This window comes from Otolemur garnettii, unplaced genomic scaffold (assembly GCF_000181295.1).
Source record: "Otolemur garnettii isolate 467f Iridium unplaced genomic scaffold, OtoGar3 scaffold00007, whole genome shotgun sequence".
Taxonomy (NCBI): domain Eukaryota; kingdom Metazoa; phylum Chordata; class Mammalia; order Primates; family Galagidae; genus Otolemur; species Otolemur garnettii.
Window position 1 is genome coordinate 33,039,424 of NW_003852402.1, and position 24,296 is coordinate 33,063,719.

At 37.3% G+C, this 24,296-nt stretch overlaps 1 protein-coding gene across 1 annotated transcript in view; it reads left to right on the forward strand.

Moving 5' to 3' along the window:
• The first annotated feature begins 2,632 nt into the window (after positions 1 to 2,632).
• Positions 2,633 to 24,296, forward strand: part of RASSF9 (Ras association domain family member 9) — a 29,560-nt gene continuing 7,896 nt past the window's right edge. Inside the window, exon 1 of the mRNA XM_003783488.3 lies at positions 2,633 to 2,868. Within this exon, the coding sequence (XP_003783536.1) occupies positions 2,822 to 2,868 (47 nt within the window). The 5' untranslated portion in view covers positions 2,633 to 2,821. The remainder of the gene's footprint in view (positions 2,869 to 24,296) is intronic.

The following is a 24,296-nucleotide window of genomic DNA, read 5'->3' on the forward strand; positions in this document are numbered from 1 at the left end:
ACGTAAGCAATTCTCTTGCCTCAGCCTCCCAAGTAGCTGGGACTACAGGCGCCTGCCACAACGCCTGGCTACTTTTTTAAATTTTTTGTTATAGTTGGCCTTGCTGTTTAGCAGGCCCAGGTTGGGTTTGAACCCGCCAGCCCCAGTGTATGTGGCCGGGGCCCTAACCACTGAACACTGGTGCCGAGCCTAAATCATATTTTAGAAGTGCTAGTAAAATAAAATAAAATCAGGAAAAGAAACATGAGTGAGTAAACCCAACACTCTGTAGTTTACATGGCATCTAACATATATGTGGAAAATGTATACACACATACGTATTTATGTTTATATACATAAAGATGTTTACATATGTGTTTATACAACAACATCTGTCATTCCTACTTGCAGTGTTTTAAAACCTTCAGATCTTCCCTGGGGTGGAGCGGTGGCTCCCACATGTAATCCTAGCAGTCAGGCAGGGTGAGGAGGAGGATCATTTGAACTGGGGAGTTTGAGGCCAGCCTGAACAAGAACCAGATGCTGCCTCTACTAAAAATAGAAAACTCAGGGAGCCATCCTGGCAGCTCCGGTAGTCCCAGCTACTCAGGAGGCTGAGGCAGGAGGATCCCCTGAACCCAGGAGACTGAGATTGCTGTAAGGTAGGCTGAGGCCAGGGCTTTGTAGCCTAAGAGGCGTAGTGAGACTGTCTCAAAAAGTAAATACATAAATACATAGATAAAATACAAATTAAAATAAATAAATAAAATAAAGATTTTTTGGGGGGGGAGGTTGCAGGGTTGGTTTTTTTTGTTTTTTTTGTTTTTTTGGCTGGGGCCAAGTTTGAACCTTCCACCTCTGGTATATGGGGCCGGTGCCCTACTCCTTGAGCCACAGGCGCTGCCCAATAAAGTTATTTTTTTTTTTCTGCAACCATTGACAATCAATCCATTTTAAGATGGATATGTATTTTAAAATTTTCTCCCAGGAATATAAAAAAGGTAATTTAATGATAACCTTGGCTACCATCATTTGTTTACTTCATAATAATTTGGGAGTACATATAGATATCGTATAGAAGAAATTATATAAAAGTGTAAAGAAACAAAACATTGTGTAGTGTAGATAACGCACATGTGCGTATACATATAGAAATATACATAAACTGTAGCGAACTACAGACGAATTGTAATAATGATAAAATGATTTATTTGCGTGCTGTAGAATACTGCATGAATCTCAAGGCCAACAAGAATTACAGAAACTTTCGAGATTACTTTCTGTTTGGTGTCCTTGGGGGGAGAGGGATGAGCTCCCAAAGAAAGTGTGGGCCATTCACTCTCTCAGCCTAGGTCCCCAGTCTCCCCAGCCAGGGCGTAATTTATAAAGTACCCCCAGTCTGTTGGCTTTCTTCTCGGTCCCTCCCTTCCTCACCTTCCGCTGCGGAAGCCCTTGATTTGAAGAGTGGGTGGGGGTGGGAATGGGCAGGGGGTGGGGGTTGAAGTCCCATAAATAAGGTCCTGGGAAAACTCTCCCGGCGCTCGCTCGCCCCCAGACCACGCTTTCCCAGAGCCGCGCGGTTGTGGGGCGCAGGGTGGGTGCTGCGGGGCGCAGGGTGGGGGTTGCGGAGCACAGGGTGGGGACTGCGGGGCTCAGGGTGGCCGTTGCGGGGCGCAGGGTGGGTGCTGCGGAACTCAGGGTGGAGGGTGCGGGGCTCAGGGTGGGGGCTGCATGGGGCCTTCAGCTGTCTCCCTCCCTCGAGGGTCTGTATCCCCGCCAGCTGCCTGGGTTGGGGGTTCGCACTCTCAGGGAATCAGGTGAAGGCGCCCTCCCCGCGGTCTTCCCTGCTCACTGGGAGTTGCGTGAGTCTTCTTGGTGTGCCCTTCTCTCGCTTTACTACTTGAGCACGGGAACAGTTTGCTTTTGCTCTGCAACTCCCATGGCCCTAAAGATTCAGTAAATGCCAAAGATGAAGCAGGGTCGGCGGCGTAAAACCCCAGCTGGTTCCAAGGCCAAGGTTGTACTCAATCAGCCTCGGAGCGCTTTTGTCCTTTAGCTCTTGGGAGATGAACTTGAGAGTGTGGACGAAGGGGCTGGAGGAAGATCTTGAAAGCATGAGTTGAGGAATTTGAAATCCCCAGCGTTGTGTGAGTCTCCCTCGATACAATCTCCAGCTTCTTCGTTTGCTCTTAACGTGTTTTCAAGCGCTGACATCCTGGGCAGGGAATTTTGGAGTAAAACCGTAGGCAAAGTTTTCTTGGCCCTCATTTACGTTTGCCGAGATCAGATTACTTTTGGAAGATTGGAGCTGGCCTGGAGGCGGGGGGTATTTACTTTTAATCCTTTTGTGTGTGTTTAGTACACTTGTGTGGCTGGGTGTGGAAAGTGTGTGAGGGGGGTTTCCAAATCGAATAAAATTCCCGTGCCATGGGTATTATTACCACGCCTGCGGGGTTGAGAGTTCTTAAAGTTTAGCTAGTCTGTAAATAACTTCAGAACACAATAGCGTCCCCTCCCTTCCTCTCTCCTCTTTCTCTCTCCTCTCTCTTTTTTTTTTTTCTTTTCCTGCTTCCAAACGCCTTCTTCGAGGCTGGAGCTGGGCAGGTCTCCAAAGGTGCAGCAGCCACAACAATCCAGCAGTTAAAAGTTAAGCAGCAGTTGCACAACTTCCAGCAACTCTCTCAGCAGCCAGTAATGAGCTGAAAGCCGCGAACATCTGAGGAGGTGAAGAGAAAGCGCTCAGCCCTCCTGCTTTCACCCCAGAAATCCAGATTCTCCTCCCCCTCCCCCCGCCCAGATCACTGGAGGATCCGCTTCTGATTACTCACTAGCCCCACGGACCATGGCTCCCTTTGGAAGAAACTTGCTAAAGACTCGGCATAAAAACAGGTAAAGTGTGTGTGTGTGTGTGTGTGTGTGTGTGTGTACTCGGGTTCCTTCCTGTGAAAATCTGTGTTTTGTTACAGATTCTGAGGACACCTGCTTTTGAGGGCTAACGCCCTAGAAGTTAGGCTAGTACGAATACCCAGATGGAAAAGATACTGTCTCGGTATTGATGATGGTAAAGTAAGGGCCACCTCAAGGGTCACAGAGAATAACACATGTTTTTGAGTGCCCGCCACTTTTGAGCAGTTCGGGTTCCAAAATTAGCAGCACCAACAATTTCTTCTGAACATTAGAGGCTGGTAGGATGACAAGTCTCATTTTTATTCAGACAAAATAAATATTATAGAAAGGGTTAATGTTTTGATGACAGTACAATTACAACTTACAGTCACTAATTAGAATGAAAAACCCCAGCTCCTGAGACAATCCAGAAACAATACGTTGGCTCCCCCAAGAGTGGGACATTCCTGAAACCTGGAAAATTCCCAATGTGAAAATTCTGTGTAGACACTGCCTGTGAACTCATACTGCGGGCGAACTGCTTCTCTCGAAAATCTTTGAGACCTGGCGGTGGTTTTAGGTGCAAAAGAGAATTCAGGTACTGTCCTCCTTAAATTTTATAATTACTATCTTACTTTGCTTTGATATTTCAATCCTGAAATGCCTAAAGTATAAATAAATATACTTACAACACACATTTTTTTGAGCCAGTATGTGTGTTTCAGTTCTGTTAAATATTTTATGTATGTCTCTGACATTACATTTTTGTGCCAAATATAATTATAGACATAGGCCTCATTTTTCTAAATATATTTGTTTTGGCATAGGGGCTTGCCACCGCTCTTCCCTCAATCAGACCTGTTTGTACTTGTCATGGTTTGCTTAGGGTAAGTTTAGAAGGTACAATTACATGGTAGGAAATGATATAATTATTTTAAAGTGTCTGCATGACAATATAGAGTGATACAACGTAAAAGTAAATATCCATTCCTTCTTTGGTGCACGAATGTCTACTTCAGAAATTCTGTTTTTATCTCTATCCAAATGGATTCGTAATTAACTTGACTAAATTTCCGTAAGGAACTAAAACAGCAGTAGTATGTAAATATGGCAAAACTTTCTAAACCAGCTTTAATTTCTAAAAACTATATAATGTATCCCCAATATGGTATTTATTATAATTGCAGATAGTGAAACTATATTTATGTTAAAATAAAGTAGCTTGAGTACTTTAATAATATGTTAGTGATGGTTATAAAAACATAGATTTATGTTTTAATGGTAACAGTGTACTTTTTTTTTCTTGAGCACACTTTATTTTGAGCTATCAATACTTTTGATAAAAAATGTAATCTTTATACAAGAGCTCCAACTAATGGGTGTTGAAAGAAGGATAGAATTCAAAAATCTCCATTTTGGATCTCATGAAATAATGGATTAGATCATTCACGGTCACCAATGACTAATAGAACCACTGCAGTGTCAAGATATTTAAAGAATATTCCAGAAGACCCTCCCTCCCCACCCCCAATATTGCTGTTTAAATGATTTTCTGCAGCAAAATTGTGTAGTACTATTTAGACATTTGTTTCAATGCCATCAAAATATATTCAAAGAAAACACTTTGGACAAGTTTATGGTTTTATAAAACCAAGTTGTGTCTCTGGCATACTACTAACAGACACTGGTGAGAACTTTTGTGTCTGAGGTTGGTTTTTTTTTCCCCCTTACGTGGTTTTATTTTAGCAGTTCAATAACTCTGTCATTGCTATGCCAAATGACAGTGCGGTAAAACTTTGTGTGGACCCGTGTGAGTCCACCCGTGTGTGTGGACCTTAACATTCTCCCTGCACATCAGTTTTGCCACTGTGCTATCTCCTCTACCCGGAAAACTAGCTTTCATTCAAGGAGGTGAGTATACAGACATTTTTTAATATGATATTTTCTATGCAAAATTATGAAAAGGTGGAAAGATAACTACAATTAAGGAGTTTAATAGTGTTTCAAGTTTCTCTTTGTAAATGGTGTTTCTGAAGATGTTGCTTTATATTGAATGCAAATGTTTTGGCAAAGGTTGTAATAGTGAAAATACCTTCTCTAATAATTAGAGTGTTTCCCGTTACAGATTTATACTTTTCTAATCCTTAAGAAAAATCTAAGTCATAGTAGTGGTCTAGGACATAAAAATATGGGTGTTTCAAATCAAGCAGTGAATAAATCACATGAATTCTCTTTTTGAGATAGAATTAATGTATTTTGGGTATTTGGCATTGCTATATATGAGGTCTTTTGTTTTTCCTTCTTAGCCATCTTAAACTACCAGTGAAAATTAGTTACATGAGTGAATTTAGTAACTTCATGTACCAGGTTCCCTAATGATCTGAATAACCACACTTTCTTTAAATGATGAGTGATTCATTCTTTTATAGAAAATGCTATTGATGCTAAGACAGCTATCTGATAAGAGCTGATGCATTCCTCAAATATATGTAGACGTGAGTGTGTGTATATAATTCCTTATAGAATGCAAAGGAAGAATTTGAGTAATCTGTCTGTATACATTATAATATATAGCTTAAGCAATTATATAAAAACTACTTGAGCACAATTGCTTCTCTATTAAAAGGAGAACATATATGAACTGCTAGAAGGAGTATTGCGGACTTCAGATCATAACTTTTTTCGGAAAAAGCTTGTTTGCTGAATACTTCCACATGTTATCTGCCTGTCTTCTCATTCTTTTTCTCTGTTGGAGTGATATTTAATCACCCAAGACTGAACCTCATGAGACAGTTCTGTAATTATTCTCACAATAAACGGATTGTGAGAGTTTTAGCAAAAAACAGAATACAAGTGAAAATCTGCGACACAAACGTCTTTAGAAAATACAAACCATAAAGCTTGGAGAGGGAAGGGCCGTGTCTGCCTAGAGCCCATTTTTTTTTTAGTGCCTAGGACAGTGCCTGATAATGGCAATAAGGTTGTTCATTCAATTTTATAATCTAAAATTACAATTTTACTAAAGCTAAAAACATAGTAATTAATTTTTTTTTCTATTCATCATGTGTCATCAGCTGGTATTTTATAAAAGTGATTATTTTATAAAGGATTGCTTGATATTTAATATAAGTCAAAACCTAAGAAGTTAGACAAATAATTACATGGATTTGCTTGCTAAGCTGATTTTATCATACAGGATAATTTTTTAAAAATTTTATGGACCATTTAACTAAACAACTTAGGAAATAGTCTTCAGGACATTTGAGAATAATGCATGGTCATTAACTGATGGTATTTGGATATGAAAACTTTCTGGCTTTTCTCATTTAAAACTTTCATACAAGTAAAAGACGTGGAGACAATGTAGAATTCTTTATGTCTGTAATCAGGGTTAATTGTAGTAATGTTTAATTAGAAGAGTGCAGTTTTGAGAGGATCTGTTTGTCTTAGAAGGATTGTTTACTTTGGTTCCAGAATAATTGAAGGTTCTATGACTGACTCCCAAGAGTTGATGTTGCCTATTTTCTTAAAAGTTTTTTGTTCAACATGAAGAATAAGATTGTTGGAGAGTCTAAGAATTTTTTTCAACAGACTGTTCAAATTTCTGAATGTGTCTTCATTAGGTAGCCCCTGTTTCTCACATAAAATTCAAAACATAAATAACAAAGCACCATCCCATTTGAGTCATACATGGGCATTCAACACCTGGTTTTAGGTTATTAACATATTGAGTGATTCACATAGATGTTGTTTGTGAATATGATTGTCTTTATGTTAGATTATATATTCAAGGTAAATACTGCTCCAAAAGTTAATTTGTCTAAGTAACTATTAGGAACTATTCTAAAAGTTATGAAAACAAATGTCACTATGAAGCTTTTTGGAATACTTGGCCATAAGATGTGATTTCTTGGTGTTTTAACTAATGAAATTTGGGGGCAGAGAACTGTTTGGTACTTTTATGGACTCTTACTAGAAGCAGAACACTGCCATAGTGAAACAGTGGCCCATATATGTGAAGAAATAGGAAAGAAGGATGATTTATGTAGGTGATTTACAAGATAAAAAATGACAATGAATATAAAAGTATCTACTCCAGTTAAAAATGCCTTTTTAATAATTGTTATGTGCTATTTGTTCTTTTGGGGAGGTTTCCTGGAGTCATTTCAAGACTCTTCTTTGGTTTTTCCTATGGATAGAAGTCTGTCTGTCACAGGCTATAGCAGACATCTTTATAATATCAGTGTAAAATTAAAATACTCCAAAAAAAAAAAACCACTTCTAATAAATACATGAGAAGTAAGTAAATGACATTACAGCTTTATTCTTCTATAAACTAATGTTTAAGATTCACACTAAAATGTGCTTTTAAATCAATTATAACATATCCGGCCAATTTTTTTGAAAACCAAGTACAATATATTGCTACCATAAGTAAAATCTTTCACTGATTGCTTTACAGGAAGGATGAATTAAGTCTTATGGTTAGGGTAAAAGTTACTGACCAGAGGAATGTCTCCTCTCTGTAATTAGCTGTGGGTTGATTTGTAAATTCTGAAACATGAGAAATTATCAGTACTATTTTGTGCACCTTTCCAATAAAGAATTTAAAATATCCTCACAGATGGATTGAGAAGTGCCAGATGTTTGAGATGTAAATCTTCACAGTTCTGGAGAGTTCCTGAAAGAGATTTCTTTTAATGATACCTAGTAAGTTAAGTAGTTATTAGTTGGCAGCAGACAGCCCAGTAGGAACAAGGACAGGAATGCTTTGTCTCTGGCAAAATATCCCGAGAGCAGTGGCAGGAGTGAAATTGAACTCCAGGTTAAAAACTGAATTGCTACTCTTAAAAACAACCTAAACCAACTTTAACACTACTATATGAGACGTTATGCCGTACCAATGCATGGCACATATGAAGATGAGAAGTTCTTAAATTGATTTTTTTTGGCAAAAATTTTAAAAAGTTTGAATCTGGTTCACAGTTTTATTTAGAGAATGTCTTTAGTGGCTGTACTGCGGCACCTAAACATTTTTGGTTTTATTAGATTGGTGTGTAGTTCCAGGAGGTCTGATGATAGCCCTAAATCACAAATGTGTGGCTCTATTCTTCTGAAAATGAAAGAATGTTGAATTAGGGGAAACTTTTTTTCTCTTCCAGGTGTATGTGGGTGCCAGTCTTTGCCAAGGAATTTCTTTGTCTCTAATATCAGAGCTGTCTGCCCCTGAGCCATGTCAAAGAAAGAAGTTCAGCTTACTTCTGTATTCTAATGACTTATAGTTGCTTAGGTAATTTTTTAAGACATCCAGACACGACATTGGCCACATACAACATTGATTTCTCAAAAATGTACTAATTAATTATTTTCAAAGATTATGGTTCCATTGTTGTGGAGACTGTTACAATACACCTTGCAGAGAAAGTTTGAGTATTCGTTGGATATAATTGAAAGCAATTATTAACAGAAATGATCACCCAAGAACAAAGTATTTACTTCACATGAACGGAATAGGAAGGACGTTGTTTAGCATTGACAGTGATAATTAAAACGTGGAGAATAACAATGATCAACGCACACTAAATGGCCTGACAGACAAAGAAAATTATCTTCAACTGTTTATATCTGCAGGCTAGATTGCCCTCTGCTTTTATAAATAAAATGACTTAATCATTCTGTAAAAAGATGTTTTTGTTTTTGTTTACACACAGTCATAGTAGGGTGTCACCTGTCTTGTTCCTTCCTAGATAACCAAAGAGCAGGTGCTCAATAAAGATTCATTGATTAAATAAAGGAATTCAATATATAATCTCAAAATACAGCTGGTTCTCATGTAGTACCTGGATCAGAGCAGTAGATCAGAAACTTTCTGTTGAGTGGATGCGTGAGCAGCTTAAACAATGCATCCTTACGTGCAAGGTTGACTTCTCATCTCTGTTCCGAGGCTGAACTCCTCATTTTCAAATAGTGATGGGCAGTATCTGATGAACACATGTTATCAGACTTTACCAAACTTTCCCCAGAAAAAAGCAATCTAAGAGCAAGGTCACTCCCCCTTCTCTAGGGATGCTCTTACTGGCTCTCACTCCCCTTGGGAAAAACCATGGATGTGCATGTGAGTAAAGTTTGATGACCAATTGTGTGTGCCTAATGTGGAGTACTTCCTCTTGTCTTTTGAGATAAGAAAGCCATGGAGGTAGGAATAGGTAAAAAAAAATTTTGGCTGAGAATTTGAGCTCACCCGTCTCATAGACCTCAGAAAATATCCCAGCTATGCTGTGTAGGACTTTTGTACCCTGAGGCAAACATTTCATCCTTCTAATACAAGAACAACAATAATAACAGGAGTGTGTGAGGAGGGTAGCACCAAATTTTACGATGTGTTTGAGGGTGTACCTTTTAAGTTAAAATAAACATACCAGTAAGAATTCTTAAAAAATGCTATGGTCACTTTGTGGCCTTCAAAGGTGACTGTGCAAGTGAGGGAGCCTGATACTTAAGCTTTATTAGCTAACATTTTCCTAATGCTGTGTGCCAGTCACTGTTGGAAGTGATTGATGTACATCAACTCACTTAGTAGTGCTGTGAATAAAGTACTGTTATTTCACCTATTTTACATTGATGGCGACTGAGACATCACACAGTGCAACTCAGTAAGTGGCAGGCACAGAGTCCAATTCCTGCTCTAAGCCAGTTCCCTGTGTGGTCTATGCCAGACATCTTTTTCTTATTGTTAACCCCAAATCGCCAAGTGTTTGGATTAAATCTGATTATCTATAAAGTACTTAGCACAGTCCTAGGACATAATGAAAGCTCAATATTCCCTCATTGTTCATGCCTGCTAGATTTTCATGCTATATAACTTTTTAAGTTTTTAATGTTTAAGTGCAGTGTGGTATTTTGACTTTAAAATAGCAACTTTGACAACTGGAATTTCTTTTTCTTTCTTTCTTTCTTTCTTTTTTTTTTTTTTTTTGAGACAGAGTCTCCCTTTGTTGCCCTTTGTAGGGTGTCATGGTGTCATAGCAACCTCAAACTCTTGGGCTCAAGTGATCCTCTTGCCTCAGTCTCCCAAGTAGCTGGGACTATAGGTGTCCACCACAACATCCAGCTGTTTTTAGAGATGGCATCTCGCTCTTGCTCAGGCTCCTGAGCTCAGGCAATCCACCTGCCTTGGCTTCCCAGGCATGAGCCACCATGCCTAGCCTTGACAACTGGAATGTCTGCACTGTCAGTGATCTCTTTCCTCTCCAGTTACATAGATACAGATTATAAATTACTAAAGTACATTTAAAATGAGAATTTGAATTAGATATTTAAAGTCCCTTTCAGGTGTACATTTTTATGATTTTAAAAGATCCTCTGCAGATTTGAATTTAATTTTATGGTACGGATTGTTTACTTTTTCAAGATAACTTTTAAAAGTAATTAAAAGAAGGAATTATATGCAGTTTTATTTTACGTAAAATATGACGCATTGCCAAGTAACCTCCACCAAGACTGGTAACCTGGTGAAAGCCAAATATACTTATTTCCACTTGTAAAAAAATGTGATTAGTATATTAAATAATAATATCTAATAATTGCTGACTTCTTACTATTTGCTAAGTACGATTCTAACTTTGGTAACACAGATATCTGTATATAATGAGTAGCTCCCTTTTATTTTATTTCTTTAGCACTGGAAACTGTATATTTGATAGTGTGCCAGACGCATGAAGACACAACCCCATTCCTATGAGATTAAACTCCTAATTGGGAAAACAGCACCATAGTTAAATAGTTCATGCAATAACTTAAAAAAAAGAATCACTCTTCCATGGGAAACTATCTTTGACAGAGCAGATTAAATCACAATCTTTATAATACACTTAAAAGAGAGTATAATCTGTTTAAGTTGAGGAAGCCTGTTCCTCTGAAGAGTAGGTGCCCAATGCACATTGATGATTGCAAGTAGAAGTGTCTAAGAGAGGAGTAGATGGAAGGAAAAGAAAATAACAGCAGCATCATAATTAGGTAGCATTTATTCAACTCCCACAGGTGACAGGCTGGAACAGGAGAATGGAATGCAGTACAATGTACAAAATGATGTAGGAGGGGGCTGAATCACACAAAGCTATGACTGACTCACATGGGATAATCAAAAAGGAAGAATCCAAGAAGCGGGCAGCAGTACGGTCATCTAGGTTGGGTTGGTAGAAAACAGCATTTTACAACTGAGGTTACAATGAAAGTGTTTACAAAAATTTTAAGAATGTGTTTATGTAACGGTGTCAGACTGAAAGTCAACTGTAGTTGACTGCAGTTCATTCTAATAATCATATTACATTGGTCCGGTCATCCAATCATGGAATTGAGTTATTTATCCGATGAATCTTTTAAATTTTAATTCCATAATGCAGACAGTGGTCTAACTTCAGCACATTTCTGTGCTTAATAATTATGGTGTGTATTTGATAAAAGTTTTTTGCCTGAGACCTGTTAATATGTTTTGCTGTTCTCAACCCCAAACTAGGATGTTTTGTAACCACCTCAGGTCACTATGAAAGTTTTGAGACAGACTATGTTATGGTCCATTATTTCACTTCCAAGAAACACAGTCAAGGGCATCCTCCCTGATTCACCCATGCAAGTTTCAACTTACTAGGCTTATCGGTGTTGCTGGGATGGCTTTATTTGTTTCCATCTGCATGGATTTCACATGTCTCAATTTTTGTGTCGCTCAAAACCTTCATAATGAGCCATGTACCTTTGGCTAGTCTAATGCTCCTTTATTTACTCTGACTTCTCTCAATCCCACTGGAATTCTCTGCACTTATAGTTAACTGAAGGTACTTAGCATCCAGTGAAAGACCATTATCATCTTCCACAGTAGAGCCTGAGGAGACCTGTTTTTAACTCTGCACACATGACCTTGCATTTGCCTGGAAGTTATGAGAGATACTATTGGAAATCTATGGATATTTTCATGAGTAACCACATAATAACTACACTCTCATATGAGTAAAAGTCTTGTACACAATTACAAAAAGCACTTCAGCAGCTAAAGTAAATCATTGAGATTTCATCTTGACTAATAGTGCAGGAAACTGGATAGCCGCTAAGAGATATAACCATGAAGAATTCACCTTCATCTCTTCACTGACTGTTCTTATGCTTTAGCAGTGAAATTTGTGGAAATTCTTCCTAGAGCTATTAATACTAGGCATGAGAAAGACTGGTTTTTTTTTTTTAAGTGTTGATCATTTTTATTGGCTCTCCTAATTAGGAGAGACTTTGCTGTAATTACAATTTAGAGAATTAAGTAAAATGGTGGCTTGTGAAAATAATGCTTTACCTAGTGTGTACATATTATAGCATTGCTCTTTAATCCATTTCAGCAACTCAGAAGAAAACTTTCATGAGCTATCACACTCTGTCAGATTTAGGACCTATATACCCACATAATATACATATATATAATACACGCTTATGACATAGGCACACATATATGTGCACACAGATACATACATAGTTTTCCCTTGTTGAATTCAACCTGATGGTTGGTTAGTCATTTGTAAAAATCCAGAAATATTAACTATTAAACTCTTTGGGGTACATTATTAAAAATTAATGTTAAATCATATATGGATCATGCTTTTAAGGAACTTGTAAGTTAACAGGCACACAAGAATGCATAAACAATTAAAATATAAAGCAGGCATTTTAAGTGTCATAATACAATGAATGTGTCCAATAACAAATATTTATTTACTTTGTAGTATATGATGAATGTTATTCTACATGCTAGGTATAATGAGAAAGAAATTCAAGGTTTCTACTTTCATTGGCTATAAAATGCAAGGGTAGGAAGACAATATAAAAACAATAGATGAATAAGAAATTTCCTATGGAGATTCCTGTCGAAGGATGGAATCCACAATGCTGTAATGGAGAGTGTAGAGTGGTCTGGGAAGAAGAGACTTTTGAATTGCAACTGTAATGAACAAAAATATTAGTTGTAAGGCTCTGGAAGAAGATTCTTTGAGACAGGTTGAATAGAAAGTATAGTCAGTGAGATGGTATTTAGGGCTTAGAGTTGTAGAAGAAAAAAAGGAATATCAGTAGGGGACTAAGATGGGGTGTGATTCCTTAGGTTTTTGCAGTTGATAAGGGATATTGATTATACTTTAAATGCAAGGAAAATCCATTGAAAGATGTTAAGCAGGGCAATTATATGATCTTATTTATGTTTTTATTTTAATATTTTAGTAGATTTAGGAGGTGCCAGTTAAATTCTGTTTATGATTTTTTTTAAATGTCAATGTGTCTACTATATATAGAGACAATGGTAGTAGGGCAATAATTGAAAGCAGGAATTCTAGTTGAGAAGATATTACTATAGGCTAAGCAAAAGATGATGTCTAGTGTGGTAACTGTCGAGAAGCAAAGTAAGGGAGAGGATGGATACTCATTGGCAGTAGCACTTACGAAATATGGATTGAGTGAGAGAAAATTATAGACGATTCCGAAGTTTTTGGCTTGAACAACTGTGAACAGTGGTGCTCACGGAGAGACTGGGGGGAAGAATGCATGGGAAATTAATGATTCTGCTTCAGCCTTACGTTTCAGATGCCTATTCAGTAAGATATTGATGCCTGAAGCTCAAGACCAGAGATGTAGGTGCAGGAGTACGTTCAGGTGACAAAGGGGAAACAGTACCTTCTGCAGGTTTCATGAAACCACAATTGAGCTGGACAATGAGAAGCAAGATTTGAATACGAAAAGGTCATGGGGTATGAGCATTGCAGGTAAAGTAGAACAGGAGGAAAGGCAGAGTGTGTGGCATGATAACAACAGTGAGTTTGGGAAAGGCCAAACACATTAGTTTGCTTTTAAAATTTAATTTAATTTTGGTTTGTTTTGTAGTAGGAAATGTTAAAGGGCTACAAGCAAGAAAGTGGCACGATTATTGTGGACCATAAAGATGAACCTGGAAGAACTATATACAAAATCTTAGAGGGAGGAGAGAAAGAATATGAGGGGGCAGTTAGGAGAGAGATCTCTTATATAACAAAAGAAAGATATGAGTCACCACGAAGGCAAAATTTATAGGAATAAAAAATAGAGGCAACATCAGGATGGAAGAAAAGAATCTGTGATAACTACATGTTGGTCTTGAGTACATATGAAATACATATATCATCATAGAAAACAAACACAAAAATGGCAAGGATAATTTGGGGGAGGAAGAACATCTCGGCAAAGAGTGCACAATTCAAAGTATCTTTTGAATGTTTCCAAATATCCCACCTCCAAACACCTGGTGTTTGGGCGCATTGCACCTGAGTGGGACTGCAGAAGCAGCCTCTTATCCAGCCTACTCTCATCCCTCTTGACGTCCATATGAGGCTGATTAATATGGAGACACTGCACCTGCAATGGGGCTTTAAAAGCAAAACACGCTGCTTTCCCAGTCAGGCCCTTCAGGCTGACTAATCCAGTGCTAACCTTCCTCAAGCCACATGAATCAGCCAGCCTTTTAACGATCCTTTAATCATTGCCTTTGGTTGAAATTACTTCCAAACATGGCTATTATTTCCACTAGATTGTACGTTTCTTCTGTCTAAAGACCATGTCATTTTAATTTTTTATTTCCTAGAGAAACTTGCAGAGAACACTTGGGTAGATACTGAAGTTCAAGACATATTATTGAAATAAAGAAAGTGTAGATTTTTAGTGCATTTAACTATCCAGATCGGGAATTGTCAGACTTTTTGTTTAAAGGGCCACCTAATATTTTGCATTTTCCCAACCAGCACGTCACTGTCTCAGCTACTCTGTCATGAAAGTATGAAAGCAGCCATAGATAATACATGATGAAATGGACATGGTGGTGTTTCTATAAACTTTATTCATAAAAACAGGTGGTGAGACAAGTCTAACCACCAGGCCCCTATTATTCAGACCCTTGATCTAGATTATTGACTGAGAAATTTCCTTCCTTTACTCTCTCCTACCTCTTCTCACCCTCCCCTCCCAAAAGTATTTAACACCTACTCTGTGAAGTATTTAAGCTTCAAAGATGCAAGACTTAGCCAGGATTTGACTGGCACACTATCAAAAAAAGCAAGCATTACACAAGGCTGAAAGTATTACTACTGAGTGTACTCAAGATTCTATAAAAGTATCCAAAATAAGTTCCCTTTTCTATCTGGGGTTGTAGGAGGGAGGTTATTCTGAGGTCAGGGAATTTTCCTAAATGAAGTAACGTTTGAAGCAAAAGAAGAGGTGGTCAGATAGTGAAGGGAAGGAAGACACTTCAGGATGAGGAAACGGGTTATGGAAAAACCCAGAGTCAATCTAAAACCATGGCAGATAGAGTTCAAAATAAGCTAGCAATTAATAGGGTAATAGTGTGACAGCAGGTTGTCCCCATTTTAGGTCTGTCAGAGATAAGCAAGAAGTTAAGAATGGCTAAGTCAATGTACATTTTAATGAATGCTTGGCCATGAGTTAGAAGGGTCAGATCAGGGGAGGACTCTCAGGAGCACCTGGGGAGGGAGAGGGATAGAGGGAGGGAGAGAGGAGAGGAAAAAATAATGCTTTAAAATGAAGGACTTGGAAAATCATTGAAAGATTTTAATCAGGGAGGCGCCTGTGGCTCAGTGTGTTAGGGCGCCAGCCCCATATACTGAGGGTGGTGGTTTCAAACCCAGCCCTGGCCAAATTGCAACCATAAAATAGGTGGGCATTGTGGCAGGTGCCTGTAGTCTCAGCTACTCAGGAGGCTGAGGCAAGAGAATCGCTTAAGCCCAGGAGTTGGAGGTTGCTATGAGCTGTGGGACGCCTCTGCACTCTACCAAGGGCAATAAAGTGAGACCCTGTCTCTCAAAAAAATATATATATATATATTAATCAGAGAAAGTACAAAACTGATTTTCAGTTTAAAGAAAAGGTATTCTGATGATATTATGGGGTGAAATTATGACGAGGGAAATATTTTATATTAATACAATGTGTAATAGTTTACTACAGTGATACATAGAAAAAGAGGGTGGTGACAGATCTCAAGGCAGATATTTGGGACTTTAAGGAGAATGGGTAAAACAGACCTAGTGACTGGATTGTGAATGGAAGAAGGGAGACACAGAGGTTGAGTCCAAGAAAAACCCAGTTTTCAAGCTTGGGAGATAAAGTGGGGAATAGTGAGTGATTCCATTCAGTAGGGTAGGAACTCAAGAGATGGCATAGTTTGGGATTTGAGAGAAGAAAATGAATTACATTTGGTGGGTCAAATTTGAGGTGCCTGAGGATTATAAACATGCAAAAGTAAAGATGGAACAAAGTTGAAAATATGGGTCTGGAGTTTCAGACCAAAATAACACATCTGGAACTGTCCTCATGCAATTGGTGAGTGTCGTGGATATGATCACAGTCGCCCAGAAGCATGTGCAGGGAGACAAGAAATGAGTCACAGTCAGAAACCTCGGGGATGCCAGTTATCACCTAGTGCATAATAAAACACCCCACAATTAGTGGCTGGAAACAACAATGTATTATTTTCATGATTCTGTGGGTTGGCAAGAGCGAGTCTTTGGCTGGTTTCACCTGGGCTCGTTCATGAGCAGCTGGTTGGCTGAGGGCTTGGTTGGGGTAGAGCAAGTGAGACGACTGGGTCTCTCTGTCTCCATGTAATCTTCTCATCGTAGGCTTTTTCATCAAACCACAGTCACAGGACAGCTTTCCAAATGGAGAACAGCAGAAGCCGCAAGGCTTCTTGGAACCTGGACTTCACAGACATTGCACAACATTGTTTTTGTAACATTCGATTGGTCATGGCAAGATGTGTCCCAGGAGTGAAGAACAGGCTCCTGCTGCAAAGAATTTGTAGCTATCGGAGTTGTCTCCCGCATGGCACCAACGCCTATTGAATGTGTGGAAGAGAGGTCCATGTGGGAGCTGGGGGGAAAAATCTAGACGAGTAAAGAATGACCGTACAAGACTGGCACCGCAGAAGTGAAGGGAAGCACAGCGCCAAGAACGGGAGGAGGAGGGCAGGGCAGACCGTTCTGAAAATGCCTATTGGTTTTGGCAGTTAAGAGATTCTTGATAACCCTAAGGAGAAATTTCTCTGTGGGGATGAGTGGAGGAAGGATAAGTCACCTCGGAGTGGATTGCAGAGTTTCTGGAAAGTGACAAACTAGAGACAATAACTAGGGATTATTATTTGTGCAGAAAAACATCCTTAAGGAGAATCTGAGGTCAAATGAGCGTTGTTGCAATATGACCAGATAGTGGGGGGAAAGGTAGAAAATTATAAAGAGTTCGTGAATGGATAAATTATGAAGCAAAATCCTAGAGGAGGTTTAAAAAGTTAAATTCAGAGTCTGTTAAAGAGGACAAAACCTAGGGAAGAAAAGCGGACATGCAGATACTTTGATACAGATAATTGGTGGTTTTCTTCTTATCATTAATAGTTTCAAGTATTTCTTCTTTCCCTTAATGAAATGCCATGACGGTCCCTGGTGCACTCTTATTTCTACAAGATGCTGATTTGGTTTTGCTCTTTAGGTAATTTATTTGTGATTAATGGGAAGAGCTGATTATTTTAGATGAAGGTCCCTGTTGGAAACATTTTATTGGATTCACTATACAGTGTGTTCAGAAAATGACAATGAGGGATAAAAGAGCCTACCTCGTGTTTTCAGTTATCGTACCGTATAATTCAAGTTCTTGCATGATTCTGGCGCCATTCAAATTTGCTGGCGTATCTCAGAATACACTGAGAGGGGAGAGGGTAGGTAGAGCTGTAGGGAGACAGGAGCTTAAAATCTCCAGGGTTAGGAGATAACTTCCACAAAGCCAATTATGGATTTGGCTGTAAAAAAGGAAAATGATGCTAATAAATGAGATAACTATAGCTATGATTAAATAAAAGATTCAGGCTAGGTAGCTTTTTCTTAGATAAAATATGTTAAAAAATATTTCTGTACAAAATACAAATCAGTAAGAACACTTGAAGTACTTGCAGGTGAAGACAGACCTGGGAAATGAGCATCAGAATTTCCAATGAGATTCGACTTTTCTCAGCCCTTCATCTGGTAAAAGCTGCATGTTAAATATTTACATTTTGATTATAATCAATTTCCGGAATCTGAACCATGAGCTTCGTTTACTTAACCTCCAGGAGTCTCCAATACGCATTCTTTACACATTCCCTTCCCTCTTCTCTATTTATGGGGTTTATGTACTATAGCTTACCCTGAAGTGATGGAATGTCTAGGGTTTTCCTTATCCTGCATGACTGGTTTATAGCATTACTTCCTAGGAAATTAAACTGGCTTTAGTGGAGCAAAACACTAGTTAATACATGCATCTATATCTGCGTATACATAAGCGCACACACACATATGCACGCATGTATACCATTTTAATTTTCAGGGTAATTTTTTATTTTCATGCTTAGTTGGTAATTGTTGACTGTCCTCCTTTTTCATAGAGCAATCGAATTTGTGAAGGGCTGTAATTTTCATCCTAGTTTAAGTGTTAAGGATTTGTGTTTAGCTGAAGCTATCATACAAGTACTTTTCATACTTCGTGTATCCAAACAGTGATTCATATTTTCTTAGCAACCTGAGAAAAGATCTTAGTGTACTCTACTGTATTATTCATGGATAAAAGTTGTGTATTCATCTCTTCCTAGGACTGTGGCTCCATGGTCCAAAACAACACTTCAGAAGGGCTCATTACACACTGGGTGAAGTTAATCAGAGCAATCAGTGTCAGTGTGTAGGTCAGAGCCACTTCACCATTGGTTGGCTTCGTTAATTTTAATTTCACTTACACCTTATTTTGTATGTGTGTATGAGCTCTAAAGAAAGACCATCAAATTTTCATTTAACATTGCTATTTTTCACGCACAGCAGATTCGCTTTATACCTCAAATGCCTTCAGTTTTCATCTGTTGATCATATACCAAAGTAGGTGATAAATATTCTATTGTTTTATATTTTTCATAAGATGCCATAAAAGCCTTTTTTCTCACTAAGTTCAAATGTTGTATCTGCTTTCAAAAAGAAAACTTGGTGAAATATTATTCCATTAGACTGAATGGAAAGTTTTTCAGTGGTAAGATTAATTACCCTAACTCATTTATCTAAACTTATTTTTACTCATTTATTAGTGAGGGTAACATGCAACAAGCATTTCGTCTCTTGTGCCTCGGTTTTCTTATCTGTAAAATGGGTTTTATAATCTATTCTGTAGGGTTGTGATGAAAATCAGGTGAATTTATAGGCATAAAGCACTGAGAACCTTGGCTGGCATGTACTAAGCATAGGATGATTGTGAAATACAGTAGATCCTGTAAGTTGACCACCCAAAGGTCTGTAACAAACTGGTTAACATACTGAGGTGGTCAACATAAGGAACTTCCATCGAATACATGTGATGCATTCCAGTCTATGATAGTTAGGTCAACATAAGGTGGAGGCCAGTGTTGGGAGCTGGCCAATTACGGAGGTTCCACTGTGTTATTAACCAGTGTATCATTTACCTCTTCTCCATTGTTCTTTTCTTTAGTTACCGAATTATTTTTAAACAGCTGCTCCTCAATCACCAGGCCTTCATTAATCATGTTAAGCCCCAATTTGAATGGATCTTCCTTACAGACAACATCCAAATTAGCATCCTTGTTCCATATTAAATCTCTTGAGACTCTTACTCAATCTGACTTTTTATAAGGGGTCATGGGAATTGAGAATGAATTGAAGGCATTGAGGCCAACTTCTGTGTATTCTTATTATTTATTAAATAGTACCTTGATGGTTGTTATTTTCCTTCTCTGAAATTTTATACCACATTTGTAGACAGTGTATCTCAATGATTTCAAGTATTGTCCAGTATGGTCTCAAATTTTTAAAATCGCTTTCTCTGAACTTACCTTTTATTCTTCCTAGCAATATGACAATTTCTTCAACGTAAGAATTATCTTATCTTACATTCATTTTTTATCCTCACTATTTAACCATACATTTTTAAAACAAAAGTTGCATTCACAAATGAAACTTGAGGTAAATTATAATTCATAATTATTATGGAGGCAACAGAATTCAGAATGAATGCATTTGACTTACATCCAAACTTTTTTTAATCAGACATTTAAAAATTTATCCAGGCTGGGAGGTGCCTGTGGCTCAAAGGAGTAGGGCACCAGCCCCATATACTGGAGGTGGTAGGTTCAAACCCAGCCCTGGCCAAAAAAAAAAAAAAGAAAAGAAAGAAATTATCCAGGCCCATTATGTATCTAAATTTCTTCTTGGGTTTGGGTCATTCTTTTTTTCTAATTACAAAGCCACACAATTGTATTATGCAATACATACTTTTTTTTACATAATAGTGATAATGCTAAATCAATTATAGTTGCACTCTGATGACTTTAAAGCTACTATTAAATTTGAAACTATCATCTTTTTTTTTGAAAATAGTTGTGACATTTTATTTAATTCTTTAGCATCAAAATCTGATATTCGTGGCGTCCTTAATATTTAACATTTCGTATGGTATAAAGCTGTGTTTGCAAACCCAAAGTCCAGCTTAGAATGTCTGAAAAAGAGCTTAATTTAGTAAACTTGCACTTTTTCCAAACTCTTCCTTATTCTTTCATGAATTATGAGTTTTTATTCAGAGTAATATGAATTTCTATTAATTGTTGCCATATTTGGGCCTGAGATAAATACACTGAACTCAACTATCTTGTTTTATAGTTTCCTGTCTAATTATTACTTGTGAAGGTGCATTTTGAGTCATTCTGTCTCCAACTGTTATTTGCTGACTGCTTTTAATAAGGATGTTCCATGCAATAAGCAACTGAAGGGTTCCCTTGGCTGGACCCATGAGATTTAGCAACTTATTTGGATCAGGTGTTCTGAAAAAGGACTAAGAAGGGCCTTCAAAACTGTTGTATCCATGAAAATTATGACTGTGATGAATCATTAACATCTTGTGTTTCCCGCTGGGTCAGACTCACTGAGCAGGAACTATTTTTTCCTCTATGTTATTATTTGTCAGAATACTGAACACATACAGGTGAATAACATAGGCTTTACGAATATTGGTTTTGTTTTTGTGACTTTAAATTGCTTAGTGATATCAGGGAAAAAATAAGCTTCTGCCTATTGAGGACAGTTGTAATGAGATTTGTAAAGGCTGTTCTTTCTGCCTTTCTGGGTGTATCTTCCATGAGTACAGCTCCCCCTCTCTGACCAAAATATAGCAACATTTTTTTATGGTTTGATTTTTCATTTTTTTTAAATTTTGGATTATCCTATAAAATAATTAAGATGTGTTCATAAGGTAAAGTCAGGGTAGTTATTGAGTCTGTAACAGGCAGGAGCCCCACATTCTGTCTGATAGCTTCTCCCTTCCCTCTTTCTGGAATTTTTCTCTTGTGTGACCTGGTAGCTGTTCATCTAGTTCCCTATTCCTGCTGTCTATGGGATGCTCATCCTTCTGCTCTTGATACTTTACTAAGGAGAATGTTTTCTCTTTCATTTCCCACAGTGGATTCTGGAAGTTGCCCTTTCGTCCTCTAAAGCAGTGGTTCTCAACCGTCCTAATGCCATGACCCTTTAATACAGTTCCTCATTTGTGGTGACCCCACAAATTATCTCATAACAGCGAAAATAATTTTATGATTGGGGGTCTTCACAACATGAGGAACTATATTAAAGGCAGCGGCATTAGGAAAGTGGAGAACCACTGCTCTAAAGACTGCAGATATTGTCTTGTCCTCCTCTTCCTGGATGGCTATAAACCTCCTTTTCAAATGCTGAGTCTGGTTCTTGTTGGGGCTGGTCTGCAATTCCTGAGCTCAAGGGATCTTTCTGCCTCGGCCTCCCAGAGTGCAAGGATTACAGGTGTAAGCCACTTGCCTGACCAATGTAAAAAACATTTTTAAACTCCTTATTGACAAAAGAGTCAACATAAGCAGTCCTGTATTTAAATTTTCACTATTTCAGAGTAAACATGAATAAGTACCCCAAAGAGAGGCTAATGTATACTGTTGAAAAGTTTCGTTTGGCACAGAAATCCTCTTGAATTTGTGAGGAGGATATTCTTTTCTTTTTTGGAGATGGAGTTTCACTCTGTCACACTTGGTAGAGTGCTGTGGTGTCACAGCTCACAGCAACCTCCACTTCTTGGGCTTAAACAATTCTCTTGCCTCAGCCTCCAGAGTAGCTGAGACTAAAGGTACTCACCACAATGCTGGCCGGGAGCTGGGTTCAAACCCACCACCCTCCGTATATGGGGCCAGTGCCCTACCCCCTGAGCCACAGGCACCACGCATGAAGAGAATATTCTAACAAAGGCAAACCTGAATAGTGAAATAGTTGTAGAATAATCAGGTATGTACATGTATTTTCAGTAAAATATGCCTTATTAGGACAAGCTTAATCAAAATTGGAGAGTTTTAAGTATGTTTTTGGCTCATCTTTGAGCCAAAGTAAAAACTAATGGTTTTTAAATTATCTGTTATTGGTAAGGATTATTTTATCTTGGTAGTATACATGCAAATAGACTTGTTGAAACTGATAAAAAAAAATGGGGGGCAAGCTGGAAAATATCTGTACAATGATTATTATTAACTAAGTAGTAAGTTCAATAAGGTTATTGAATAAGAATACTAAGATATTTCATTCTCCTCTGTATTAAAAACGCTAGTGGTAACATTTTATTGTTAATTACCCACATTTATACAGTATAATTTTCACATTTCTCAAAGCTCTTTGATACTTGCAGCAAAGTGAGAAATGTAAGTCCTATATGTTAATTGCAGTCCTACAGTGAAGGGTACACAGCATTAGAAAAAATGATTTATCAGAACTCAAAATGTCTACTAGTGATAATGGAGATAAAGTCATAAATTTAAAAGTCCAAGTTTCCTTCTGTATATATTTGAAAATATTTACAAATGAAACTCATTAATATTTCAGTTAAAAAAGAATTTAAGGAATTAAATAAAAATAAATATGTTAGCATTATGAAAATTTAAAATTTGTTTTCTGTATGTATATGAGTACTCTTCAAGCATATATTGTGATTATAAACTATTTTAAAATAAACACAAGTGTGCTAAGCAGCAGAATTATTTTATGAGACCCTTAGGGTGTATTTAATATTATCAACTTAAGAAAGTATTAAAAACACACAAACAACCAAGAATAGTATATGCATGAAAATATCATAAATGTGTACCACATAATTTTAAATTGTAGTATAATGTGTTTAGAACGTGTAACAAATTGTATTTCAATTCAGTTTCCAATACCTAAAACATAGTAAAAGATAATTGTTTGAAATAGTTATGTATTAATGAGAATCACAATTTTAAAATGACCTAAAGAGTACTTTTTTTTTTTGGTTAGGAACCATTCTTACAACAGACAAAGGGGTTCAAATCCACACAATAATCTTAATCCTGTTTTGCAACACACATTTCCACTGTAAAATTTCTTACATTTTATTGATTACTGTATATTTCAATCAGAACCAAAATCCAAAATACCTACTTAGCATTATGTAAGTTAGTATTTTAAATTTTTATTTTCTCATTGTTTTTACTTGCTCAAAGTGGACATCTTGTGAATTTCCTTGTTATAAATGATGATGTGCATAATTGATTCAAATCTTTCTTTGCACATAACTTATTCAAGAAATTTAATGGATTATAAAATATTAGGAACACTAAATACTTTAGTTTGAATCCATGACCCAACTAAATTCTGACTTATAAAATTTCTTATCTGTTTGCAAACTGTAGGAATGGCCAGTTATCAAAGTAACCTAAAATTCCAAACTGAAGTGAACTAAATGTGACTGTGACAGTTATTTTGTTTTTATAAATGCACAGTTTTTGATGATTTTACTCCATAATGTATCAGGCAATCCTTACTTTATAACCAGTTAATTTTAACTAACGCATACTTGCAAACACCTACTGTATTCCTATGTAGCTTTCGAGCAGGACATTCACTGTGGTTTACTCCTTCCCAGAGTGTCTAGTAAGGACCACTCTTGGAAGCACAGTCTGTGTCATTGATCACCTTTAGTATCTACTTTAATCTCTTTGTCTATATTCCCTTAATTTTACACACTCAGATAATATTACACACAAGATAACTTGCCTTCATACTGAATGTTCCAATGGTTGAATGATAGAGTTAAAAGAAGGGAAATTTATTTTTAACCTCAAAGCATTCAATCCAGTTTAATTATTATAGAAGGTCAAAAAAATTATAAAGATAAAGGCACTGAGTTCCAAGTAATTTAAAAATATCTATTATATTATAATTAGTTCATAAAAATTAGGAAATATTTGTAAGTGGCTAGTCATAATGGCTGTTGTAATTTATTTTCGGGGAATAGTTGTATGGTAACATGTATTGCCA